The sequence below is a fragment of the Pinus tabuliformis genome, chromosome 1_1, assembly GCF_031772625.1.
Source record: "Pinus tabuliformis cultivar Carrire ecotype Pingquan chromosome 1_1, CPIR1, whole genome shotgun sequence".
Lineage (NCBI taxonomy): Eukaryota > Viridiplantae > Streptophyta > Pinopsida > Pinales > Pinaceae > Pinus > Pinus tabuliformis.
This window is the reverse complement of record NC_142297.1, coordinates 487,483,154-487,502,627: the sequence shown is the minus strand read 5'-3', so window position 1 is coordinate 487,502,627 and position 19,474 is coordinate 487,483,154. Positions and strand designations below refer to the sequence as shown.

Below are 19,474 nucleotides of genomic sequence, written 5' to 3'. Positions count from 1 at the left end.
ATGGGGAAATATGCCTTTATAACGCCGCGTGGTTTTTGATTTCCGGTTTCGTGTTCGAAAATCATGACACGTTCTGGATTCGAAGTGTCCAGATTGGGACACGTTCCGGATTCGAAGTGTCCCAATTGGACACGACGTGTCCCGGCTTTCGGACACGAATCTGCACGAATCGTGTCCGATTCGCCGGATTCAGGACACGTAGGGCCTCAGGGACGAATCCGGTTTCATGAGTATTTGCTAATCGTTTAATTTTTCTGTGTATGCATCATATTTGCTTTTGTATATCACTGTTTGTTAAAGTTTGGAACATTACACAAGGATCAAATACTGTGACCAACACCAGTATTTCCTCAGGTGCAGGAAATCCGAGGAGTTCTTCGTAGATGGAGCATCAGAGACAGGATGAGGAGGAGCTTGCAGAACCTCCCACGACTAGTGGTCGAGTCAACAAAGAGGTTCATCAAACATTGAGAGATGCAAAGGAGTTTATTGGAACTCCTAGTACGAGCAAGACACAACGCGGACAACCTGGCATGTACCAAGTATTGGTGGCTCCGGTTACAGAACCTTCCAGCTTTCAGGAGGCCACACAACATCAGGTGTGGGTAGATGCCATGGTAGAAGAGTATAACTCTATCATGACGAATGATGCTTGGTAGGTAGTGCCAAGGCTAGAAGATAGATCAGTGGTAGGTTCTAGATGGATCTATAAGATCAAATATGCGGTAGATGACAGTTTGGAAAAGTACAAGGCTAGGTTCGTGGCAAAGGGTATGCACAAAAAGAAGGGATATATTATGAAGAGACTTTCGCCCCAGTGGCCAGATACACTTCTATTCGGTCAGTTATATCTCTAGCAACTCAGATGGGATGGCAGATTCACCAGATGGACGTCAAGACAACCTTCTTGAACGGGGTGATAGAGGAAGAAGTGTACATAGAACAACCAGAGGGCTTTGAGATTCATGAGAGGCACACTTATGTGTGCAGATTGAAGAAATCTCTATACGGACTCAAGTAGGTTCCGAGGGCATGGTATGGTAGAATTGGCACTTACTTGCAACAGATGGGATTCGCCAAGAGTGACGCAGATCCCAACCTTTACTATTTGATGGTAGAGGATGAGTCACTCGTTGTAGTTTTGTATGTATATGATCTCTTTTTGACAAGATCATCAAGGCTCATAGAGGACTCCAAGAGGAACCTGACAACAAAATTTGACATGAAAGATTTGGGGTTGATGCACTATTTCCTAAGATTGGAAGTGTGGCAGAAGGATGGGGAGATCTTCCTTGGGCAAGGAAGATACGCTACAGATATTCTGAAGAGGTTCAGAATGCAGGATTGCAGACCCATGTCTACGCCCATGATTACCAACTGGAAGAAGATAGATGCATCAGATGACAAGGATGTCGACCCCACCTTGTATAGACAGCTCATCGGGTCTCTCATGTATTTAGTCAACACTAGGCCAGATATCTACATTGCAGTCAATACCCTTAGTCAGTTCATGTTAGAACCAAAGAGGGTACATTGGGAAATAGCGAGGCATATTCTGAGGTATATTTGAGGCACAGTTGAGTATGGGTTCAAATATACTCGAGGGGATGATGTCAGACTTTGTGGGTACACAGATGCAGATTGGGTAGGCAGTTCAGTGGATAGGAAAAGTACCTCCGGGTACTGCGTTGGTGTAGTAGGAAGTAGAAGTCAATAGCATTGAGCTTTGTAGAAGTAGAGTATATGGCATCCAACACAACTACGTGTGAAGCTATATGGCTTTGGAATCTTGTTCAGGCAGATGATGGAGGTGACCAGTGTCTATTGTGATAATTAGAGTTGCATAAAGCTATTTGAAAATCCAGTGTTTCATGACAAGTCGAAGCACATCGATATTCAATGTCACTTCATCAGAGATTGTGTACAATGTGGAGCAGTCCAGCTACAATATGTTCCCACAAAAGAGCAGGTTGCAGATATACTCACAAAATCTCTAGAGAGAGCTAAGTTCGTCTATTTTAGAGAACATATGGGTATGGTGGAGAACCCGTTTCAATAGTAGCGACAAGCTACTTTGGATGTTTTTCAGTTGCAAATGTTGTAGTAGTAGCAGTAATAGATGAGAGGGAGTTGCAGTGTAGATGTAGTGTTGGTAGCAGTATGGCAGGGTCAACAGCAACACAAATGCAGCGTATATGAAAGTTGCATAGTGATTGGTGGGCGACAACAGGCAGACATCAACAACGTGACAAGAGATGAAACAGAGATAGGGTGCTGCTACAGAGTGTGCAGTAGCACTAGAACTAGTGTTGCAGGAACCGTCCCCCCCCAGGATCTGGAGGCAGAACTGCATCCCATACGAATTCGCCACCGATCCTTCGGTGGAAGATCTAAATTTTGGATCTGCGGTTCTACCTTGTTTTGGCGATTCTTGGAAAATTGGATCCGTGGGGGCCGATCCGCGGTTCTAGAAAGGATCGAGTGCAAATCTATGGAGGTTCGAGTGTGTATCCATTGCGGATCGCGAGCTGATCCGAGAGAAGGTGGACGCCTCACACGATTCCGCGAAGGTTTTTTTTTCTTGGAAATTCCGAACTGTTACGTGAGGAACTACACTTTCCAAATGCTCCCAAGGTGCCCCTTGATGCTCTCTAGAGGATTCCTAGATGCTCCCAAATGGTAATGTTAAATTCTTAAAGTAAAAGTGACATTCTCCTTTATCTTTCATTTCCATCCTTTTACTTAAATTTTTAACATTACCATGAAATGACTCGGATGTTCGAGAGTGGTTCCAACCTCATCAGACTTCATATAGAGAAAATAGAATTTCATATCCCATTCAAAATTCAGCAGACTTAACAGTTTTCAGGATCAATGGGATTGTGGCATTTCATTGGATTATATCATGTATGAGGGCATGCGATTGGCATTTAATCAAGAGCACCAAGCCCTATATGTACGCTAGTGTTGGCGTTGTTGATTGTTGAACTCCTTTGTCATGGCCTTAGCAATTATGTACCCTTCACTCAAGTCAAAATCATTGATTAGGCATGTTAAGATTTCTCTACCATATTATAAAGTTGGATTAAGCTGCTTGATCAAAATTAGGCAATGTTGACTAACATCTCTCTAGAATTGAAGTAGAGGCAAAGGCTAGACAAGAGACGAGGAATCTAGATTTTAGATGGTTGATGCTGGAATAATTAATGATTGATGTGTAATGGATCTCATAGCTATCTTGATTTATATAAAAATATGCCTGTTTTCATGTCTTGCACAACTAATTTGGTATTTTGGATGTTTTTTTAATATAAATGCAATATATATATATATATATAGTAGACGCTTTGCTTCCTAGATTTTTGGGAAATGACACTTCCGCGTCCCCATTTCGAAAAAACGTCCCTGCTTCATCCCTGCTTTGTGCAACGTTGACTAGAACACATTCCTTGCTAAGAGGGAGTGTTAGTTTTTGTAGCATTGGATGTGTTCTAGCCTTGAAATTTTGTGGAGAGGCTAGAATACATGAGATCTCCAAAACCCAGAAATTGTTTCTGGAAATTCCACCTAGAAGTGTCTCAATTAGATTATTAACCGATTTTTAAATATTTCCTAAGTCTAAACTTAGGGAATATGGTTAATTAATTAGTATTAATTGAGATAAGGTGAGAATCATCTAGAAACTCACACGGATCGATCTAGAGATGATCCTAGCCATTGATTAAGTTTTAATCTTGGTCATTGGTGCTCCAACAGAGGATTATAAGAGGAGGTCGATGTGGTGATGGAGAAATCATCCAGTGCAGATACTCAGTTGCCCAGGCAGTTCGATTTTCTCAGAAGCAGTAGCTCAGCAAAGAAGATAGAGCCAGAGGGTGAGTAGCAGGTGGAAGAGGAGGGCAGCAACATTCTGGGAGGAAGATTTTCAGTTCTCGGAAGAGGCAAAGGAAGGAAGACCGAAATCTCCAAAGGGCTAGCGTAAGCTCTTCGCAGAGGGTGACACAGGGAGATCAGCGCAGAGGCCGGGGAAGCGATTTCGGAGGCAGAAAATAACTGTGGGGTGAGAGAAAATTCTCACAATATTTTTTGCTAGTATTTTCCTCATATTAGATTGCCAACTAGGCATCTAAATTATTGTACCCATAATTGCTACTGAATATTAATAATAAAACCCTCATCTGCGGCATTGGTTTTCCCAAGTTGGGTTTTTCCGGGGACAATTGTCCAAAAATAACTATGTTTAATTTTGTGTGTTTGCTAGAATTTCTTAGTTACCAGTGTTTTATTTTCCACAATATTTTTTATGGTGAAATTTACAGTTGTGATTTTATTCATTATTTGTCATAGCAAATAAACTGCATAATTAATTTTTGAGTTAGAAGAATAATTTCTAGTGGCTGCAATAGATAAAATTTCACAATGGCAAAGGGTGGTCCAGTTCACTCGGGGTTTTACACTTGGGGGATCATTGAGACCTCCACTGCATGGCGAGGCAGACTTATCTTGTTGTTTCTCAGGGTCGAGGTTGGCAGTGGAGGGGTAGATATTGGCATCATGGAGATGCCCGGGCAGGATGAGCTTGACTCTCACATATTTTTCGCCACTAGGCGTCAGGAGAGGAGAATACAGTTCACGCACGATGGTGAGTATGTCATAGTCAGAGTAGCGCAGCGTCAACATGGTGGCACCACTATGATATTAGTAGGGGACCTGAGCATCACAACTCTTCACAACTCAATACCTTTAGGGATGAGCTAGCTACTACAGGGAGAGATCATGCAGATCTTCCATTGGGCTTTAGCGAGTCATCGATGGAGTGGGGACTTCATTAGTGTGGTAGGTGGGCTAGAAGGATGATATCAGGAGAAGCTCACGTGAGCGAGACGCTATCTCTATAGGTATTGGGTGGTATCTTCGAGAGTATACTCTTGGAGTGCATGGGATGGCCTACGTGGTAGGACAACTTCACGAGGGGTTGGGCATAGTGCCACATTATCATGATCCCCTACTCATTGATGGTATGCAGGGGACTTTTGGTAATTGTACCGGGCAGGATAGTGAGTGGAGCGAGTGGAGCTTCACGATGGATAGGATGGTTTGGGATCCTGATATTGAGGGATTCTTTCATGCTAGGATGGTGCAAAGGTTAGGGATGATTCAGTGGCACATCTGGGACCCTGGCTCATTTTGTAGTGATAGTGGAGAGCAATAGCTAGAAAGGTTGCTTGTTCAGGCATTGCTTGAGGACAAGCAATTTTTGGCGGGGAGGATTGTAATATCCCTTCCCATAAAAATCTGCTAAGTGCCTTTCTCAATTTTTGTAAATTATGGATGGGGAAAATTTTGGATACAAACTTAGGAAAAGCGGGTGGACATTAATTAAATTAATGTTGTGTGGTAGTGGAGGCCCCAAACATTAGACAAAGGGAAGATTAATCACATAGTGGGATGTGGGGACCACCCCATGATGAAATATGCACCCCTTGATGGAGAAATTCGAATGGCTAAGGAGGGGGCTCAAATTGCTTGGTGAAGGGGCCCACATGAAGGAAGAGAGAAATAATTATAAATAAGAGGAAGGAAACATCATTGAGCACTTTTGATCATTTGATATTTTACACTTTGTTGCTCAAGTTGTTCCGCTGAGTCACATGTGTTGTTTAGCACCCAAGGTTTCCAAGGGGAAATCTCACCCTCTTCTTTGGTGGACCACGAGTGCCACCCTAGGGAGGCAAATTCTACTCATCTTTGGTAGCTAGGAGGATACCACATAGCTCCACGAATTTCCTTGGTCAGTTGGGACGCAAAACTAGGGAGCACACAGTTCCTTTGGGAGAGTGGGAGTCAGGAATTGAGGCCACATCCATTGCTGGGCTTTCATTGTCCAAGTTGCCAGAGGAAAGAAGGGATATTGCAGGAAGAGAGAGATCCACATTTAGTAGTATGAATTTCTAGGGATTGACCTGTGTCATCTTGCCTAGGATTGCGCAGTCATTTGTGGGGGTCGAGTGTGGCGAAGGCTTGAAAGAGCGATTAAGGAGCTGGGGTTGCTTGGGATTGGATTGGGGGAGATTGTAGGGGATTTTTTAGCATTTTGGAGGCGCAGCAAACACAAAATCTGCTGCAGGTTACATTTTCCACTTACGGAGGAGGGCCAAGCATTTGGGGTCAATTTTGGAGCGTCAAAACTAGGACAAACTCTTTTTGGGTTTTTCTGGGTTTATTGAGGAGAGGCCAAGATTAATTTGGAAGAACTTTTTGGGTAGATTTGAGGTGTCAAACAGGGGTCCCAACTCAGCCAGTAGCTAGAGGAGTTAGGGGGAATTTGGGCCGAAATTCCGAGGTCAACATTTGGCCAATTCCTTCGTGGGTTTTTGTGGGTTATTGGTGGAGAGCCCGGGGTTAATTTCCCGAAATTTTCTGAGCACCGGAGGAGGCATAGCAGCTATTATTTGCATCCAGTAATGCAGTTTTCACTGAGACAACGGAAAGATTGTTAGGGATAGCCACATTGCATGTTAGAGCAACTGACTTCATCACCTGGATATTTTTAGCTTGCCTTGGGCAAGCCTAGGTGCATGCTTTCTGATTTTACTTTGTACTCAACAATTATATCAATAAACCGGCTCAACTCAGAGCAGTTTATTGAGATTTCTGGTTGTTTAATGTGTTGTAAATTTTTGTATGTATTTTTGCTATGTTTTTTTTTTTGTTTATCATTGTAATTTCCATTAGGAATATTACACTGCGACCTTGTCACAAGCTTTTGTCCACAACACAAATGTCTTCGGCCTTGCTTGTGTGTTGATCTAAGGCCAATTTCTACCTCCCCTTGGGCTTCGACCCCCCACAGAGCTCCTGGCCTTTCAGCCTCCTACAATAGGAAAACTTGAGGCTGTTAGGCCTCTTTCTAGGGCTTCAGCCCTCCCCCCTTTCTCAAACAAAACTCGGCTAGGAGAACCTTCTCAAACAACAGACATAATATTTTGGCAGCCTCTCTCTTTTTCCAGCACACAGATAAGTAACTCGACCTTTCTCTTCAAACAGACTTGGCCTCTTCTCAAGCACAAAAATCCTTTGTCAAATGTAGAACTGACCTCCCAAATGGTCCTCTACTTGCTGTGGCTCCTCCTTGAAGATTTGCAGCACTCCTCTTGGCTTAGAATTCACACAAGGATGAGATGCTATGATGTGAGACCTTTCCATTGGTCTCTCCTATATATAGCTCTCCAAAGTTGCCCTCCACAGCAATTAGAATAAACAAGTAATATCTTTGGGTCTCAATCCCACGACTTTGGGTCCAAAACCCACATGCTTGGGTACTTTGCCCACAAGGTGGGTCAAATCCTCACAAGTAATGTACCCATGACTTGTGGGAGTACCTCCCAAGCTACACTTTTCAACATGCAAAATGAATGCATGCATTATTACCATGCCTTCTCATGTTAATTTGTTAATCTTGTATCTTGACTATGGAATGTGCATTGCTGGCTTAGCATGGGATGGGGCGGCTAACTCACATGTGCTAAGTTGCTAACTGCTCATCAAAAAGGTGTGCCAGTAATTCAGCACTGATTAACTCAAACACACACTAGCTGTGTTCACATGTGAGCCTAGTCATTCCTATTTTTGGTTAGTTTCCTGCCATTTCGGATTTAGGATGCTTGCAGACATATTGTAACACTGTCACCAGTTTATTCAAATAATGTTTGTCGTTTACAAACATTGATTGCTAGGAGAGACAATAGTCAAACTGTAGTAAAAAGATACCATTCCACTACAACATCATCCATTCTCTCATGCCACATTTTGAGAGGAACCTTGAATGAATACGTGGTCCCCACCTTGGGTCTTGTTAGCAAATTCCGTTCATCTATATTGGGAGTAGCACAGGCATTCAACAATGAGTCATGTATTGCATTCAAAAAACTGTAGATAATAGATGTCTTCAAAGTGATTGATATTGTTCAAACTTCAAAGGACATAGTGGCCACACCAGTGTGACTGCTTCTTATTGGCTTAATAGCTTCTTTACATTTGAAAGGTGTCCTGTCCAGTTTGTAAATATATTTCCAATTTACTAGGGACCTAGATAAGTTATGCTTCATGTATTTGTCATTGTTCTCAGCCATGGTGTTCTTACAACTCTCGTTGCAGTATTTAATGATTTGATGGACATTAATGAAATAGTTTACTTGCTGAAAGATTAATCTTCTAAAAAGTATATTAAAACAAATGGACTTTTGTTTCCAGGACCAAAGAGAGTGCGGAGTAACATCCATATAGCTACAAAATTTGCTGCATATCCTTGGCGATTGACATCCAGGCAATTTGTAGATGCTTGCAAGTATATTTTCTGATGCTAATCTTTTGTCCACATATAGGGCATGCATGACTTAATATACTGTGGCATCGTGTATGGGCCTTTTTTGATGTTATTTCTCTTCTAAGAAAGTATGCTGCTGAATACAGTATATTATGCAAGATTTCTATCCTTTTGACAATATGGGCATGGTTAATGTAGGTCAGTTTGTTTTGTTGCCTTTGCGGTTATTTATTTTCATGTTGATCACTACTGTGGAATCCTCTGCAGGTCTTCTTTAGGACGGTTACAACTTGAACAACTTGGGATAGGACAGTTGCATTGGTCCACTGCAAATTATGCTCCTTTACAGGAAAAGGTCCTGTGGAATGGTTTGATAGAAATGTATGAGAAGGTAAACTTATTCACTGTAAAGCTATCCTTTCTGACCTCTAGTAGCATTCCAGTGCTAAACTCGTTAATGAGTTTCACTGTAATAGCAGTGGCATCTTAGCTTAATGATAAAGTCTACTTTTTGTGCTGTTATGGCATGAAATCAACATCACCATTCTTGTATTTAGGGCTTGTCAGAATTCTAATAGTGCCACTTGAAGTGCTATTGTGATAAGTGTTTTGAGTCATCTAAGGAGTCAAGTATTAATATCTGTTTGTTAAAAACTTAGCAGGGTTTAGTGCGAGCTGTTGGAGTGAGCAATTATGGCCCAAGGCAGCTTCTTAGAATCCATGACTATCTGAAAGTTAGAGGAGTTCCTTTAAACTCTGCACAGGTATGTTATACTCAGAAGCTGATCTCACTGAACTTGACAATGTTATTAAGTCTTAACAAGGTTAATGATTTGGTTGCCAACCTTTAGGTTTTCCATAATTACAGGTGCAATTTTCCTTGTTGAGTATGGGAAAAGATCAAATGGAACTGAAGGCTTTATGTGACTCTCTTGGAATACAACTTATATCATACAGCCCTCTAGGGTTGGGTATGCTTACAGGAAAGTATTCGACTTCCAGACTTCCACAGGGACCCCGGTAAGAAGAGTTCTTCAACATTCCATTCTCACCTGAAACCTGATTGCATTGGTTTTTTCTGACATCAAGTTCCTTGAATGATGAAATTTATAGGTAATTCTGTAGCACTTGAAATTTATGTTATGAATTGGGCTATACTTATCAATGTATGTTTCAGAGGAAGTCTATATTGTTTGCTATATGTCTCAGCACAGTCTGTAGTGTTTGTTTCTTCTTTCTATAGTTACTAGGATTTCTAATGTGTTCAATCACTTCTACCTTTGCTATGTATTTTCTTAGTAACTTTGTATTGGTTTCTATTTATTTGTCATGCTTATTCTTCCCCAATAATGCTTTCCCATTTGTTGATACTACAGCCGCGTACTTTTCAGTCAAATACTGCCAGGGTTGGAGCCTCTGCTTATTTCTCTAAGAGAGATTGCAAACAAGAGAGGCAAAACAGTTTCACAGGTACATATTTCCTTTAACATACTGGTTCTTTTATTGAGTTCCCATGTAGAACATGCTGTGGGTATGATCTAAATTTTCCTTTTCTACCAAGAGAGACTTGCATTTCAGAAAGACCCCAAGTTGAAAGGTTTGCCATTGCAGATGGTAGCAGGAATATATATTATTTTCTCATAGGTTGTCCACAAGCAGTTCCTTTTATTCATTATGCATTTAAGAACAGTTGTTCTTTAGTTGTTGATGGAGTCCTATGTTTATTAATTCTTTCCCTTGTGGTGAGCTAATTGATATCACTTCAGGTTGGCACTGTACTAAGTTGATATTCTGTTGGTTCACTAGTTGAGGGTACAATCTAAGTAGAAAAGTTTTCATATAGGTTTCCCTCTCCTCTCCAGCTCCATTTTTTAATGGCATATGCAACTTCCTCCTAAACGTTGGCAGGTCACAAATACCATTGGAACATATTAATGTTCACATGATTACCTGTTTGAAATGTCATCCTTTGATGATAACTCAGTTAGATGTATGCTCGAGATGACTGGATACGCATGCACCATTTTTCCCCTACATGTTACCTCCTGTTACTCCCTGTGTCAGATATATCATCACCATTGTAAGCCAAAGGTCACAAGTCAAAAAGCAATGGAAAAACCATGTGAGGCCCTGCATTAGGTGTAACATGTCTTCTTCTAATCCCCAAGTTTTGTAATGTAATTAAAATATGTTAATGCTGGGGAGGCAGCATGGACATCTTGCCAAACCGTTTGATGTAAATATTTTGTTGATATAATTATAAACAGCTCAAGCTGAAGAAGGACAAGCCTACACAGATCCCGATGTCTAGAAGGATAACTTTCTTAGGAAGTCATAAGGGAGATTGGGAAGTCTCCTATCTTCTCTAAATTTAAAGTTTTGATCTCTGTTGTTCTTGTTGAACTACCAACTGTGAAATTTCCTTAATTGCAGCAACTGGAATTTAATCTTCTATCTATTGGAGATTATTTGTCTTCAGGATTAAATTATGGCAAATAACAATTAAATCACTACTGCAATTTCACAAATAATAAAGCAACTGAGAAATAATGCACACACACAATAATTGACACCAGTGTTTTTTGGACAAATTGTCCCTGGAAAAACCCTAGTGTGGGGAAAACCAGTTCAGCAAATGAGGGTTTTATTATTATTCATCAAAAATGAGAATTACAATATGTTGGCTTCTCATTGGCAAAGCTATGGCAAATATTTTCTCCACTAGAAAATTGATTTGGATAAAACAAGTTTCCCTTTTGCAAAATCACATGGCCTATTGCCTACAATTTGCACTGGAAAAACTGGAAATGCATATGACCCTCTCTGGAAGTTGCATTGCCTCCGGACATTAGTCCTGGTGATGATCTTTGCCTCCTGCAACTTGACTGAGGAACTCACACCTCCTCCGGTACCTGTCTTCGACAATTGGAAATCGAAACGCTGACTAGCTATGCACATTGGCTAATTCGCACTGGCTAGTATGGCCTCACTGCAGAATAATTCGGCCTTCCTTCCTCTCTCTAGAAACTGGAAAACACTAAGAAAAATTCTTTCAGAAATATTCTCTACTGAAACCCCTATTGCTAGTGTCTCCCTTGCTCGAACTGCGCCCTTGCTATCACTGCAAAACTAGGTGATTCAAACTCCTTTATGTGATGTCTCCAATTATGCCATGGATTTGCTCTTATAATCCCTAGTTGACGAAACAACAACCATGATCTAATCACAATTGATGGCTAAGATCATCTTGACCCCATTAAGTGTCCTTTTCGGAAGTCTCTAGAGCAAAATCAATTTACCTCCATTAATATGATTTAATTAACCAATTTTCCTAAGATAGAATTAGGAAAATATTTGATAATTGGATAATTAATCTAATTAAGGCATTTTCCCTAGAAACTTTTTCTGGGTCTTAGAGATAATTATCCTCTTGTGTTCCTAAGCCTCTTAAACACCATAGAGACTAGAACACATGTCTGAGCTACTCAAAAACTAACGCTCCCTCTTAGCGAGGAAGGTGTTCTCCACTATTCCCACCTTATCCCTGAAGTAGACAAACTTTGTCTCATTTAAGGCCTTCATGAGAATATCTACAACCTGTTGATATGTGGGAACATACTATAGCTAAACTGATCCATTTTGTACACAGTGTATGATGAAGTTGTATCTTATTTCGATATGCTTCGGCCTATCATGAAACAATGAATTCTCAGAGAGCTTGATGCAACTATGATTATCATAGTAGATACTGGTCAAATCCAACCGCTGACCAAATAGTCCCACTAGCAACTTCCAAAGCCAAATAGTGTGAAAATTTCTAAATAGAAATCCTACCGCAGTGATTAATATTATTTCTTCTACTTATTACCTCAGAAATAAGTTATCTACAGTATTCTTACGACAAATATCGAAATATATTCTACTGCAGCCTTAACAATTAAAACATTACAGAAAGTAAATGTAAGGAAATACACTAACACACATACAACCATAATGACACAATTATTTTTGGACAATCGTCCCTGGAAAAACCCAATGTGGGAAAACTAGTGTAGCAGATGAGGGTTTTTATTATTCTTCAACAAATTCTCTTGTACAAATTACAACCAGCAAAATAGGAATGAGAAATTTTACAGACACTTCTTGACCAAGTTCTACCCTAGATGAAGCACTTCTTCTTCCCCAAAATCCTTCTGATCCTCTTTGAATCAAATTGTTCCCACAGGCTTAGCGTCAAGCTGCCCTCGTAGGCACTGTGTCAAACTGTCTCTACGCTACCTCTTTCTGCGTCACCCTGTTCCTGCTCTGCATCTTGCTGCCTTGCACTCTCTGAATGTGCTGATGCTCTCTCTCTCTATCTCACCTGCAACTCTCCCTCTGAATTGATTTTCTCTTGCCGAACTTCGACCAGTGAGAAAATCAATCTTACTCGGGTAACTGAGTATCTGCCTCTGGTGTGTTTTCCAAATGACCCTCAAGCCCCTTCTTATATCTTCCTGTTGGACAACCAACAACCTAGATTAACTCCTAATCAAAGGCTCAGATCGTTTTGACTTGATCTTCATTTTTTTCTAGAAGTTTCACCCATAATTAGATTAATACCCATTAATATTTTAATCTTCGTAAGTTTAGACTTAGGAACCCCATTAAAAATATTAATTATTTTAATAAAATCATCTCTGGGTGGAATTTCTCAAAACACTTTCTAGGTTCTTTGGAATACATGTGCCCAAGCCTCCAAACAAAATTTGAGGCCTAGAGCACATGCGATGCTACCCCAAATAAACACTCGTCTTAGCAAGGACTGTGCTCTAGCAATATACTGTTGCTGCACACTTCTCTGACTCTGAAGCATCATCCTCTGCGCTGCTGTCTGACATGCTGTGCACCAATTACTGCGCTGCTACTGCAACTGTACTGCTGCTTTTGACACTTCCACTGCCAATGCTACATCTGTACTACATCGCCCTCTGAATGTCTGCATTTGTGCTGCTGCTGGCACTGCCACTGTCAACTGTCCCTGCATTGCAAACTGTTGTTGCTACTAAAACGGATTTTCAACCATACCCATTTGCTCTCTGAACTGAGTGAACTTAGCTCTTCTGAGAGCCTTTGTGAGTATATCGGCCACCTGCTCTCCTGTGGGGACATACTGTAGTTGTACTACCCCATGCTGAACACAGTCTCTGATAAAGTGACAATGGATATCTATATGTTTCGACCGATCATGAAATACCGGAATCTTAGAGAGTTTGATACAACTCTGATTATCGTAGTAAACCTTGGTCGCTTCCATCCTTTTCCTGTATAAGCTCACAAGCAATTTTCTGAGCCATATGGCTTCGCACCTCGCTATGTTGGCTACCATATATTCTTCTTTCGTTGAGCTCAGTGCTACCGATTTCTACTTCTTGCTGCACCAAGATATCATCCCTGATCCAACACTAAAGCAGTACCCTGAGGTACTTTTTCAGTCTACTGAATTACTTGCGGAATTTGCATCAGTGAACCCATTCAAACTGACGTCCTCCTCTCTGGAGTACTTCAATCCATATTCGACTGTTCCACGTACATACCTAAGAATGTGTCTTGCTGCTGCCCAATGCACCCTTTTTGGTTCCACCAAGAATTGACTAAGAGTGTTGACAACAAAACAAATGTCTGGCCTAGCGTTGACCAGATACATAAGCGACCCAATGAGCTGCCTGTATAAGGTGGGATCTACTTCTTTGTCTTTTGATGCATCTATTTTCTTCCAGTTCGTGTCATGGGAGTAGCCATGGGTCGAAAATCCTGCATTTTGAATCTCTTCATAATTTTTGTAGTGTACCTTCCTTGTCTAAGGAAGATCTCCCCATTCTTCTGCCAAACTTCCAACCCCAGAAAATAATGCATCAATCCCAAGTCCTTCATGTCGAATTCAACTTCAAGATTCTTCTTGCAATCCTGGATGACCCAGTTAGGAACATGTCATCTACATATAGCACCAGAATAAGTGGCTCATTCTCTACCAACAAATAGTAGAGATTGGGATCAACATCAGTTTTGACAAATCCCAACTGCTGCAAATAACTATCAATTCGACCATACCATGATTTGGGTGCTTGCTTGAGCTCGTACATGGCTTTCTTTAACCTTCAAACATGATTTTTCTTCTCATGAGTTTTGAAGCCTTCGGGGTGTTCTATCACTCTGTTCAAGAATGTTGTCTTGACATCCATCTGGTGAATTTCCCATCCCATTTGAGCTGCTAGGGATATAACAGATCTAATAGAGGTGTATCGAGCAACTGGGGCGAAGGTCTCTTCCTAGTCTATTCCTTCTTTTTGAGCATACCCCTTTTCCATGAACCTTGCCTTGTACTTCTCTATGCTGCCGTCTGCAACTTGATCTTTTAGATCCATCGTGATCCTACAACTAATCTATCTTCTGGTCTAGGTACTACTTCTCAGACATCATTCGTCATGATGGAGTTGTATTCTTCCACCATGGCATCTAACCATACTTGGTGTTGAACATCTTCCTGAAAGCTAGAGGGTTCTTCAACCTGAGCTACCAATGCTTTGTATCTGTCGGGTTGTCTACGCTAACTCTTCTTGGCTCTAGGATCTCCAACAAACTCCTCTGCGTCCCTCAATGTCTGTCGTACTTCTCTGCTAGTTCTACCACTGGTGGTGGGAGGCTCAACCAACTCTTCCTCCTGATCCTGTCATTTCGTCTATTGAGAATCATCTGCATTTCCTCCTTTTGAGGAGATACTGGTGCTGGTCACTGTACTCGATCCAGGTGTATGTCCTCCTGCCTGTCCTTCTTGCTGCCCTTGTTGCTCTTGGACTAACGAAACATCTCCTGACTGATCTTCTGCAGGCATCTCACGAGATTTCCTGAAAGCTCTATCTTCCATGAACTTTGCATCTCGTCTTACTACAATCTTCCTGCTGCCAGGAATGTAGATTCTATATGCCTTTGAGGTCTCGCTATATCCTACAAGATACCCTTTTTTTGCAGTCTGATCTAGTTTACTGCGCTTCTCGTCTGGAATGTGACAATAAGCCACGCTTCTGAATATCCTGAGATGACTGACTTCCAGCTTCTTCCCTGTGAAAACTCCTTCGGGCGTTCTCTTCCCCAATGCTCTATGAGGAGTTCTATTTTGGATATATATTGCTGTGTTGCAAGCTTCTGCCCATAGATACCTAAGTAGATCATGATCATACAACATAGCTTTGGTTGCCCCAACAATAGTTATGTTTTTCCGTTCTGCTACTCCATTCTGCTCCGGATTATATGGAGTTGTCCACTCTCTTTTGATGCCCTCCTTTGCGCAGAAATATGTGAAGTCTTTGTCTGTATATTCTCCACCATTATCTGAACGCAATACCTTTATCTTTTTCCCTGTCATATTTTCAACAAGAGCCTTAAACTCTCAGAAACGATCAAAGACCTCATCCTTGGTCTTTAAGAAATAGATCCAAGTTTTTCTAGAGTGATCATCGATAAAGGTGACGAAGTATTTGCCACCACTAAGGGCCCTTGTGGACATAGGACTGTAGATGTTAGAGTGTATTAATCCTAATACACACTTGGCTCTATTGTTTCTTCTGGAAAAAGTTGCTTTAGCGTACTTTCCTAGCACACATCCTCTGCACAAGTCATCATGTTCACTACTAAGGAATGGTACCCCTGTAACAGTCTCTCTAAGCATCCTCGGTGCTCCATGGTGTAAGTGCCCCATTCGTCTGTGCCATAATTCATTTCACTCCTTCTCACCATTACAGTTGCTGCCTATCAGTGCCATTGGTGTTTCGAGTTGCAACCTATACAACTTGTTGCTTCAAACCCCAATTTGCCTTTTCTTCTTCCAGCTTGGATGCTTGACGAATACCTTCTTTCCTATGAAGCATACATCATATCCCTTGTCCTGTAACTGGGACACTGAATTAAGTTCATTCCTAATCCTGGCACATGTAGAACATTGGTGGCTCGGATGTTGGTCTTTGCTTCCGTCTGAAAATCTATGGTGCCTCTCCCTCAAGAGTACATTTTGTTTTGTTTCCCAAAGTTATTTGGAAGTCCATTTGTTCTTCTTGATAGCTCAAGAAATGTTCTCGTACTCCAGTCATATGAGTTGAAGCCTCGCTATCAATGTACCAAACATCCGCTGATGCTGAATTTGCTAGGCATGCGAATTCTTCATCTAATCTGGTAGATAAATCTGAGACACTTTGAGTATCCATATTGTGCCAATTTCTGACGCTAACTTGTCCCAACAACTGCTGCAAGAAAAACTGCGTGACAACCCTCCTTGTTGAATTTTCTGCTGCATTCTACCTTCTACCATTGATAAATTTTGATTGGAAAGACTTACCTCTCTCTTGACTCACTCAGAGAGAGTTTTCCCACGAAATCCAATCTCCTTGGCTTGAACTGCGCAATCTTCTGGGAGATTCGAATTTTTGCCCCTGCAAGAATTTTGAATTCCCTTCTCCTTTCAACGCCGGGTCTTCCGACTTGTCTCTTTTGCTTCCTTGTAGCTCCGATACCATGTGAGAATTTCTAAATAGAAATCCTACTGCAATGATTAATATTATTTCTTCTACTTATTACCTCAGAGATAAGTTATCTACAATATTCTTAAGGCAAATAACGAAATATATTCTACCGCAACCTTCACAATTAAAACATTGCAGAAAGTAAATGTAAGGAAATACACTGGCACAAATACAACCATAATGACACAGTTATTTTTGGACAATCGTCCCCGGAAAAACCCAATGTGGGAAAACTGGTGCAGTAGATGAGGGTTTTTATTATTCTTCAGCAAATTCTCTTGTACAAATTACAGCTAGCGAAATAGGAATGAGAAATTTTACAGACACTTCTTGACCAAGTTCTATCCCAGATGAAGCACTTCCTCTTCCCCAGAATCCTTTTGATCCTCTTTGCATCAAACTATTCCTCCAGGCTCAGTTTCAAGCTGCCCACACAGGCACTGCATCAAACTGTCTCTACACTGCCTCTTTCCGCGTCACCTTGTTCCTGCTCTATGTCTTGTTGCCTTGCATTCTATGAATATGCTGATGCCCTCTCTTTCTGTCTCACCTGCAACTCTCCCTTTGAATTGATTTTCTCTTGCCGAACTTCGACCAGTGAGAAAATCGATCTTACTCGAGTAACTGAGTGTCTACCTCTGGTGTGTTTTCCAAATGACCCTCAAGCCCCTTCTTATATCTTCCTATTGGACAACCAACGGCCTAGATTAACTCTTAATCAAAGGCTTAGATTGTTTTGACTTGATCTCTATCTTTTTCTAGAAGTTTCACCCACAATTAGATTAATACCCATTAATATTTTAATCTTCCTATATTTAGACTTAGGAACCCCATTAAAAATATTAATTATTTTAATAAAATCATCTTTGGGTGGAATTTCTCAAAACGCTTTCTAGGTTCTTTGGAATACATGTGCCCAAGCCTCCTTGCAAAATTTGAGGCCTAGAGCACATCCGATGCTACCCCAAATCAACAAATAGCTCCACTTGTGGCCTGTGAAATTTCCACGATTGCAATAACTTGAATTTAATCTTCTATCTACTGGAGATTATTTGTCTTCAGAATTTTAATTCGGCAAATAACAATTAATTCACTATTGCAATCTTCACAAAAAATAAATACTAGAACTTAGAAAATAATGCACGCACAAAAATTTGGACACCAAGATTTTTGGACAATTTTCCTTAGAAAAATCCCAATGTGGGGAAAACCAGTGCAGCAAATGAGGGTTTATATTAATTCTTTAGTAATTTAAGAGTACAATGATTTTCTTGCCTGATGATGGCAAAGCTCCGAAAAATAATAATCTCCACTGACAAAATAGTTTGGAGACATAATGTGTCCTCTGAAAATTGATCTAGCCTCTCCCAAGCAACTCACACTCCTCCCTAGCTATTCACATTTCCTGCTCTAGAAAATTCGTACAACCTCTGGAAATCACTTCCCGCAAGTCAAAATGCCTCCAGCGCTGCTCTTTGCCCACTCACTCTTCCTCTGGGTGATAGATCCGACATTGGCTCACTGAAATGAGCTCCTCAACCACTCACATTGTCTAACTGGCTACTCACATTACTTATTTCGGCCTCCTCCTACAGATAAAATCAACCTCCTTTCCTGTCCTTGGAACATTGGAAAATTTGTAGAGATCCTCTCCGGAAATCTTCTCCCAAATCTTTGTTGAAGCCTTTGTTGTCGATGTCTCCCTCTGCTTCAATTGTGCTCTTGCTGAATCACTGCAACTAGGTAAGTCAAATTTCTCAAGTGTGTCTCTCCAACCCCATCGACTTGCTTTTATAATCTCTTGTTGAGCAATCAACAACCATGATCTAATCACAATCGGTGACTAAGATCATCTTGACTCCATCAAATGACTTTTCCAGAAGTCTCTAGAGAAAAATCAATTTTCCTCAATTATTCCGATTTAATTAACCAGTTTCCTAAGTTAGACTTCGGGAAATTTTAATTATTGGTCAATTATTCTAATTGAGGTGTTTTCTTGCAAAACGTTTTTTGGGTAATGGAAAAAATGTGTTCCTTAGCCTAGTATACATCATAGAGACTAGAAGACATGTCCCCGCTACCAAAAACTAACACTCCCTCTTTGAGAGGAAGGTGTTCTCCACTACTCCCATCTTATCTCTGAAGAAGACAAACTTTGCCTTGCCCAAGGCCTTTGTGAGAATATCTGCAACCTGTTGATCTGTGGGAACATGTTGTAGTCGAACTTACCCACACTGCACATAATCTCTGATGAAGTGGTACCTTATGTTGATATGCTTCGGCCTATCATGAAATACAGGATTCTCAGAGAGCCTAATGCAACTCTGATTATCATAGAAGATACTGGTAGATTCAAACCACTAGCCAAAGAATCCTACTAGCATCTTCTGAAGCCAATTAGCTTCTCATGTGGCCATGCTAGTTGCCATGTATTTTGCCTCTACAAACCTCATTGCCACAAACTTCTGCTTCCTGTTGCATAGGGAGAAAACCCCCGATTCAATACTGAAGCAACACCCTGAACTGCTTTCCGATCCACTAAACTACCTGTGCAATTTGCATTTCTGTATCCACATAAACTGACACCATCACCTCG

At 41.0% G+C, this 19,474-nt stretch overlaps 1 protein-coding gene across 1 annotated transcript in view; it reads left to right on the top strand.

Annotated features, from left to right (window-relative positions):
• Nucleotides 1–19,474, top strand: part of PLR1 (NAD(P)-linked oxidoreductase superfamily protein) — a 262,291-nt gene that overhangs the window by 212,381 nt on the left and 30,436 nt on the right. Inside the window, exons 3-7 of the mRNA XM_089392128.1 lie at nt 8,254–8,347; nt 8,594–8,717; nt 8,989–9,090; nt 9,195–9,346; nt 9,703–9,796. Of these exons, the coding sequence (XP_089248254.1) occupies nt 8,254–8,347; nt 8,594–8,717; nt 8,989–9,090; nt 9,195–9,346; nt 9,703–9,796 (566 nt within the window). The remainder of the gene's footprint in view (nt 1–8,253; nt 8,348–8,593; nt 8,718–8,988; nt 9,091–9,194; nt 9,347–9,702; nt 9,797–19,474) is intronic.